At 36.2% G+C, this 9,035-nt stretch overlaps 1 protein-coding gene and 1 long non-coding RNA gene across 3 annotated transcripts; one reads left to right on the top strand and one right to left on the bottom strand.

Moving 5' to 3' along the window:
* Positions 1-1,596: 1,596 nt before the first annotated feature.
* LOC141599971 (uncharacterized) lies at positions 1,597-7,103 on the bottom strand. Of its 2 annotated transcripts, XR_012524074.1 has the most exons (8): positions 6,864-7,103; positions 6,306-6,448; positions 6,033-6,107; positions 5,806-5,951; positions 5,573-5,649; positions 5,028-5,141; positions 4,049-4,175; positions 1,597-1,871 (listed from the first exon to the last, which is right to left on the bottom strand). It is a non-coding gene; the product is annotated as an uncharacterized LOC141599971 (long non-coding RNA). The 2 variants fall into 2 exon arrangements; XR_012524073.1 differs by having other exon boundaries at positions 6,033-6,448.
* Positions 7,104-7,371: 268 nt separating this feature from the next.
* Positions 7,372-8,817, top strand: LOC141601367 (crocetin glucosyltransferase, chloroplastic-like). The gene has a single exon (XM_074421642.1). The coding sequence runs from the start codon at positions 7,372-7,374 to the stop codon at positions 8,815-8,817; it is 1,446 nt and encodes a 481-aa protein (XP_074277743.1).
* Positions 8,818-9,035: the final 218 nt, after the last annotated feature.

The following is a 9,035-nucleotide window of genomic DNA, read 5'->3' on the forward strand; positions in this document are numbered from 1 at the left end:
TATATAAGTGGACTCATGAGACTCAAAAATAAAGGTGGACTCACCGGATCTTGCCTCTCTCTCTCTCTCTCTCTCTCTCTCTCTCTCTCTCTCTATATATATATATATATATATATATATATATATATATATATAAGATTCCCCATTTTCTATCCATCATCAATATTGACGGAACTCAAAATGAGTGATAAAAATTAAAAAAGCCAAATTAAAAAGGAAAATGACATGGCGACACCGGGTGTTACTCAAATTCGTCGACACCCGGGGTATTATTGTAATATCCTTATATTTTTTTTGTTTTTCCTCCATCGAAATTCAAATTTCAAACTAATTAATGTTAAAGCGCAATTTAGGAAGTTAACATTAATTAATTAATTTAACAACAACAATAATAATAAATTTAAAAAAAAAAACAAATTGAAAGATTTTTAGCGATTTATGGTGTGCGATATTTGTGGAACCTTGGAACAATTCATGTTCATCAGTGAAATTCGTCATCAGTGATCTTTCATGAATTCATGGCCTTTGACCATGAGTCATACAAATTAATAATTAATGATTGAAAGAGTGTCATAGAAATAGTAAATCACCATACTATTGTAGTATTGCCGTACGTGAGGTAGTGAGCAGTCGGAGGTTTGATGATTGATGAAGATAAAGGATGTGGACGAAATTTCATCTTTCGTTTGTGCAATTGAACTTTGAACATACCTTAACAATTAGAAATTCAATGGAGGAAATTTCGGTATAGAACTTGTCGTTTCATGGTTCAACAATAGAATTCTCTCTGTTTTTTTTTTGTTAATTGGTAAAGCATAATTTGATGATAAAGATGAATGTTTGTTATGATATGTATTGATGATACTCTATTAGATATAATTTATTAGTTTTAATTAGTATCTTTTATATAAACTCGGTAACACCCTATATCACCCTATCACTTCCAAATTAAAAATCTACTCTTAAATCCAAATCTTACTTGAAACTTGGGTAGATCTTAAGTTGGGACTCATCAAAGTAAGATTGGCCATAAAAAACCAGCCTAATCAAAATCCGTCTAGCCTTTAATTTGCAACACCCTAAACATAGCAATCATTCTAATAATTATTGTCGCCTCCATTTCAGTCCAATTAAAGTAATGGACGTAGAGAAACCAAATTAAACATCTCGATTTGTAGTTGATATGAATTGCTTCTGGTGTTTCTTAATTTCGTCACTACAAACGTCATTTCTTTTAACCATCATGTGCCCACTTTTATCTCTCTACTAGTTGTTGTACGGCGCGCTTCGCGCGCCGTACCCCAAGATAGTTTGACTCGTCAATTAGAATTACGCGCCGTACCCAAAGATAGTTTGACTCGCCAATTAGAATTAGTAACGCTTCATGCATTTCATATTATTGTTTGTTGTACTGTCAAAGTTGGTTATTATCTACGTGGCATTAGTGACCTATATCGACATCGCTAATCATGGTTGTTCAATAGAAATTTTGTTGTTGTGCATTACACAATTGCTTCCGGTACAGTGGAATTTCACCTGATTATTGTTCTATAAAAATAGTTGCTCACTACATCTATTCACCAAAAATAGAAGTAATTATCCAAATATGCTTTAAATCTTTTGGACTCACTACATCCTTTCACCCAAAAAGTCTCAATTACATCAAATGTACTAACATTTAGCATTGTGCTACAAGTCAACTAAAATCGTTTGAGAAGATACAAATTTGTTAGACTACTTTCCTCTTTCTTGCGAGTTGCGACCTCATCACTTCAATTCAAACGCAAACTTATTCCTCAGCTATAAGCGGAGGGAATCCCACAGTCTTCATCTCTTAAATATGCCCCATGTTTAGCCACTCGCAATAAAATCTGAAAACAACAAATACAAACTCATGTTTAGGTTAAAGACATAAATGTACATTGTAACATCTAAACGACAGAGCAATAATCAATTAGCTAGCTAGTTACTCAAAGCCACATGCCTACAGTGTTAGAAAGCAAGTATAAAGCTATCTCATACCCCAATCTTCTTTCAGCAATCCTCTAACCTAAAATTAATGATACTCTAGTTTAAAAAGGGAAAAAATCTTCTGATATCCTCAATATACAAAGGGCAGCACCAATGACAATCCATGAGTATAACTTACAAGATAGATAATGACACTACTTATTCCAAATTTTGGGTTTTTCTAACGTGTGCCCTTAGGGCACACATTAATAACCCATATATGGTAATATTTACAACATATTCACATGAGATACTCATGTATATTCTAATTTTTACCATATTTAATGAGAATATATTGTAAATATTACCATATATAGGTTATTAATGTGTGCCCTTAGGGCACACATTAGAAAAACCCTTCTAATTTATACCCTTACATTTTACTAAAAAAGAAAATGACACTACTTGGGGAATTTTTTCTTTGGCATAACTTACCCACATCCAATTTGATAAACAATTCATTATTGGGATGTGCAACGGCCATCAAAGTTCACAATAACTAACCTATCTGAATGAGGTATCTCCAAGCAGTAATTAGGGAACAACATTTTTCACTCTAGAAGAGAAACCATAGAGTTTGCAGCTTCTTTCGGATCAGAAACCAAGTTATCATGTCAATTCCATCCTATAATCCTATTAACCCTAATGATAATCAGGAGTATCTACTAACTTCCTTTGAGGATTTCTTCTAATTACCATTCAAACTTCTTTTTAGTCGTTATCTATTTCCTAATTAACCACTACTCGATGACTTCTTTTTAGTCGTCACCTATTTCCAGCAAGGTCGGTATTAGAAACCTGCCACATCTTCCTCAGTTAAAAACTGTAGTTTGGCCTAAACAGGACAATCTCAATACTTAAAAACATCAAATTACTACAATTAGCGAGTGTAAAATATAGGAGGCAATTCACACACACAATCTGATTATCCAAATCATGACCAACTATTATTGATAACCACAACCAATAAAATCTAACTAATATCTAGAATCTTAACAAAAAAATTCAAAACCTATTTTGTAAGTAACTTCTTTTACAAGTCACATGTCCCTCACACCCTCTACTTCCTCTCCCTCCCCCCTCATGTTCCTCCATCCTTCTCTCCTCTTCTTCTTTGATCACTATATCATGCTCTCTTAACTCGGCTTACTTGTCCTCCATTTCACTTGTCATCCATTGAGAGCTCTCTCTCATCCGATTGATATCCCACTGGTTCTACTAAGCTCCCTCCCTCCCTCCCTCCCCCATCCCCTCCTACTTTTCCTCTATCCTTCTCTCCCTCCCTTCTACTTGGATTAATTTTAAGTTGAACTCAGCATAATCCAAATAACTAAAGGTTTGCTGGTTGTGTATTATGTTACTCCGACTCTTCTAATTTCCTCGCGTACCCGTGTCCGACCCTCGATACTCGGACATGGGTATGACACTTGGACACCTCATTTTAGACCAAAATATGCGTATTTTTCAAAAAATAGCCGAGTCCGACACTTGGACACGTGCCCGTGTCGGATACTTCTAAACGAGTCTGAGTAACATAGGTTGTGTAAGGCCGAATATGTATTCAGAACAAGTAAACAAGCATTCAAAATCAACCCCAGTAGTAAAACAACCCGCAGTTTCTACCACTATGTGTGAATGACTGGATAAGGGTTAGTGTTAATCCAATGCTACCGAGGATTAAACAGAGACAATTCAGATAATTGATATTCTCTGAAATCATTATTTAAGTGCAGACACCATGTTTATGAACTTTTCACACCATAGTATGAACGTTTGTGTGATGCTTAGAAGACAGTGTTTCACGGTGATTCATTCCACACACTACACATCATTAACTTCTATTGTACCGAAGATTTACCTAAAAAACGATTGCAGCAGAATAAGTATTATAAGGGTACATTATACCTGCCTTGTTTTTCAACTTGCCATGTTAAAACATCTAAATCTCCATATTTGATTTGAAATATTTAGCTCAAATGACACTAAATCCAAGAGCATAAAATGATAGACTTATACATGTCCAAAAACAGAAACACACCTTGCACTAATCAATCAGAACTCAAAAGTTCCTTTGATTGCCAGCATCTAACTTTTTTGTATCAACCCATCTACATGTTGTACACAACCATCTCTACCTTGAATATTTCATATTGCTGTTTGAGTCCCTGAAAGAATAAGAAGCAAAATACAAGGTAAGGCAATTTGAGAGAAAAGTTATGTACCCTAATAAGTTTGGTCGACCAAAATGTAACTCTCATCTCACATTATTTTACCACTATTATATACGCATGTAATTATGTATCCACCTGATCACCATTTGCGACAATCACTATTTTACCCCGTACCAAAAACTCATTTTCCTAAACATGTAACATTATTCCCAAAATGATTCGAGGAAGACAAACAGAAGCTTTGAACTGACTATCAAGAAGAGGCTTAGCAAAATCAGCAAAATAGTTTTCGGTTCGACTCCTCTTCATCAAAATCACATCTTCACATCACCAAAATCGGCAAATAGTGTTTTTTTTCTGATTGTGTCGATTTAAAATAAGTCGGGTTTTGGTCATGCTTTAAATTTCTATCGGGTCTAATATTGAGTTTACTGTTTAGCGATTCTAGCAATAAAACACGAATACCCGAATAACCACTGTCATCACCCGGCTTATTGACATCTCTTATAAAGACTAACCACTACAAGCATACACCCTAGTGTCTGGAGCCATACCTCTATGTTAACAACAAAGTTTATTAGCCTAGCTTCAAATAAGTGAGCCGTTACTTGAAAAGGTTATTCAAATCAAAAGTTGAGCATCAATAGTTCACAATCCGCCGACTTCAGTTATCGGCACAAACATTGTGAAGTCATGGCAGATTATGCTAAAAGTACAAGATATCACATATCACCATTATAATCAAAATTTTAGGTGCTTACGCTACCTACACATTTGACATATCACATGAATAAAATTCATCTTGTAACTTATTAATAAAGCAAGATGGTTTTGAGTTTAAATAACCTGAGATGAAGACATGGCTTGTGAAATGAAAGCTGATAAAGAAAAGAGATGATAGGTAGAGAAGGCTCCATCTGAGATGAGGACATTGGCTCCGGATACAGGCTCAGGTTTCACCTGACAGTGGAGTAGTTCAACCATAAGGCAAATTAGGCCTTCTATTAGAAATTTCAACCAACTCTCTTGTCGAGTAGTTAGAAGTCCATCAAAATAAAGTAGAATATATAAAATCATCAAAGTTTTTGTCAATTTTCTGAAAAGTGTACAGACGATACATTTCTTTTTTAAAAAGTCGGAATCTTGAAAAGGAAGAGCTAAATCACTATAAGTGAAAGGGGAAAAAACATGATTTTTTTTTACAGTCAGGCCCTACGCCTTGTGACTAATGACAACATAGATATCTTGTAATGAATTTGGATGGAACCTTCCCCTTCTGATCTCTAATAATGTTTAAGTAATTAAGTGCATTATGGTTTTTATTAAATTAACCGATCAATTTCTCTTCTGCTTGTTCGAAGTTAAGATAAAAATGAATTAACTCTCATTACCTTGTAGCCTTTCCCTCAAGTATGAAGTGAAATGGTCTAAATTTCAGTTCATACTATCTTGTTCGCCTTTATAATGCCTGAAATTATAATTTTAAATTAGATTGTCAAAAATCTCACTCAAAAAATATTCTATGTCAGTTTTTGTATAGTTTAATTAAAATAGAAAGATTAATTATAACCGTATGAATATTCAAAATAAATTAAAAAGCAACAAAGTGAAAGAAAAAAAAAACCTTCTCTTCATAAGAAGCTCTAAAATGAATATTAATACGCTATAGACACTTGCAAAGTTGCAATAATGTCAAGAAAGAAACAACGAAATAACAACGGTTCCCCTTTTGATGCATAAATTGATCGTTGTCGCCGCGACATCGTACTCCTGCTGTCCATGACTACTGTGAGTTCACAATAACTATAGTGTATCAGCTCAAATTGAAATCAAATAAAAATAGTTACATACCTTGATCCTGGTATTGGTCTTGAGAGCATCAATATATCCAAGCTTAACTTCATCTCAGCGTATTGTCTCTTATCTCTCATATAGCATTAAACCATGAACCCTTATTATAAAAAGCTTGTGTTTCTTTTACTCATATCACAAAGACTTAAAATGAAATTATTAGCCACTTACCATAATCATCTACAGCATTAAACCATGAACCCTTATTATAAAAAGCTTGTGTTTCTTTTACTCATATCACAAAGACTTAAAATGAAATTATTAGCCACTTACCATAATCATCTACAAGAGCGCTCTAATGTACACACCAATTTAACAGCGAAACGAAGTGAACAACGGAGAAATTAAGTAAACACCTCTAGCTAAGATCCCAATGAAGGCAAACGTAAAAGGCGGTCATACAAGCAGAGAGGGGACTGAAACAATAGAAAACATCAATTAGCAATGTGTGAAAACAACCATAAAGCTTCAAAAAAACATCAAGCTATAACTCAGAATCCATGACACATCAATAAATAGATCTATTAATTGATTCATCTTCAAAGGAACATGTGAGTATCTTGATGTCTATGCAATTTAGGGTTTCGCAAAGTAGGGTTGCTGACTGGATCAAAGTAAATGGTAAGAAGCGATTAAGTTGTTGCAGTAATCGTACAGATAAAACCCTTAAAATATAATCAAAATTAAGCCTTGCGAGTTGCGACAATCAATAAATAAATGGCAAGTATCGATTGTATTCGGAAAGGATCCAAAACATCGCATTTGTCAACAATGTCACCAAAACTCAACTCATAGTCCAGAAAATAAGAGTAGAAATTATTAACCACTTACCATAATCATCTACTTTGTTGTCGTTGAATCTGAGTTATACCGTCGTCATCCAAATCCGACCTCAAATCAAAGGTAAAGCTATAAAGGTCGACTTTACTGAACAAATCCTAGCTGAAATACAAGTAAAAGTGTGATCAATGGCTAACAAAGAAAGAAATTTGATGAAATGGGAGAAGATGGAGGAGAGAACTTGAGAGGATGATCGTGAGGTAGTAGGGTTATGGAGCAAAATAATTGTGGTCGAAAGCTATTGGTTGAGAAGAATCTGAGTTGGGCCGGGTGTGTAGAAATCCAATGCAGTCCAGGCAATTAGTAGAAGCCCGCGCGTAAAGCCCACCAAAGGAGAACAAAATGCCACTGTTCATAGTGAATAGTAGTATGTCTTACTCACATTTTAGTAAGGTAGATAGATATATATCCAACTTCCCACCTAGTTCAATTCATCTAGTCCCCATCACATACACTTCTTACAATAAAACCACATCCACTAATAATTAACTTTTTTCGGATGGAAGGCAAACAAAAACCACATTTCCTTCTAGTTACCTTCCCAGCACAAGGCCACATTAACCCGGCCTTGCAGTTCGCCAAGCGACTTCTACGGGCCAGGGCACATATCACCTTCTCCACTAGCATATCCGGAAAGCGGTGTCTCGATAAGGCCAATGTGCCTGACGGCCTTGAATTTGACCCTTTCTCGGACGGCCATGACGATGGTTTCCAGCCTAGTGACGGTGACGTCATAACCTACATGTCCAAGTTCAAGCAAAGCGGGTCGAATTCACTGGGTCAGCTTTTTGAGAGGTCACGTGCAGATGGGAAACAAGTCACGTGTTGTGTGTATACTCTACTTCTCCCATGGGCTGCTGAAGTGGCGCGTGTGTATCACGTCCCCTCGGCGCTACTTTGGATCCAACCAGCATCGGTGTTTGACGTGTATTACTACTATTTTAGGGGATACGGTGACGTGATAAAGGAGTGTGAGAATAACCCCTCATGGTTGTTAGAATTACCAAATCTGCCATTCACTTTAAAAGCACGTGACCTACCTTCGTTTTTACTTCCTTCGGCTCCACTTCCTTACAAATTTGCTCTTCCTACGTTCCTAGTGCAAATAGAGGAGTTGGAGAAGGAAGACACGCCAACAATCCTCGTCAACACGTTTGATGAGTTGGAGGTTGACGCGCTCAAGGCCATGAAGAGGTTCACACTTATCCCGGTCGGACCTCTTCTTCCTTCGAGTTTCCTCAATGAAAGAGATCCGTCAGACAAGTTGTCTAGTGGAGATCTGTTTCAGAAATCAAAGGAAAAGGATTATATGAGATGGCTTGATTCACAAAATGAATCTTCAGTAGTATACGTGTCATTTGGTAGCATGTCTGTCTTGTCTGGGCCGCAACAAGAAGAGTTGGCTCGTGCCCTAATAACGACCCACACGCCTTTCCTGTGGGTCATCCGAGAAAAAGATAACAAAGATAAAGAAGAAAAACAAAATGAAAATATTGATGAGGGTGATAGGCTAAGTTGTATGAACGATCTAATAACGCACCAGGGTATGATAGTGCCCTGGTGCTCTCAGGTCGATGTATTGTGCCACCCTTCAGTTAGGTGCTTTGTTACGCACTGTGGTTGGAACTCGACTCTTGAGAGCATTACATCGGGTGTACCAATGGTTGTATTTCCACAATGGACGGATCAAATGACAAATGCTAAGCTTGTGGAAGATGTCTGGAGGACTGGAGTGAGAGTGCAAATAAGTGAGGAAGAAGGGTTAGTTAAGGAAGAGGAGATTAAGCGGTGTTTGGAATTGGTGATGGAGAGTCAAGAGATGAAGTTAAATGCAAAAAAGTGGAAAGAATTGGCTGTACAAGCTGCTAAAGATGGTGGTGGTTCTGATATGAATTTGAAATGTTTTATAGAAGAGGTTGCTTCTCTTCAACACACTACAAGCTAAGTCCTTGAACTTAATTGTCGAAGTATAATTAAGTATTAAAATGTGGTATTTATAAATAGTCAAATCTAAGGTAATACCTGCCGAGTAGTAGTAATTATCAATATAGTAGGCTTTGTGCTTAACTAGATCTCAATTTGCAACATTGATCCGTTCATTAATTGTTACTTATCTTTTAGGGGGTTATTTAATGGCAATACTATGAACTATGTGTGCCCTTC

This window comes from Silene latifolia, chromosome 9 (assembly GCF_048544455.1).
Source record: "Silene latifolia isolate original U9 population chromosome 9, ASM4854445v1, whole genome shotgun sequence".
Taxonomy (NCBI): Eukaryota; Viridiplantae; Streptophyta; class Magnoliopsida; order Caryophyllales; family Caryophyllaceae; genus Silene; species Silene latifolia.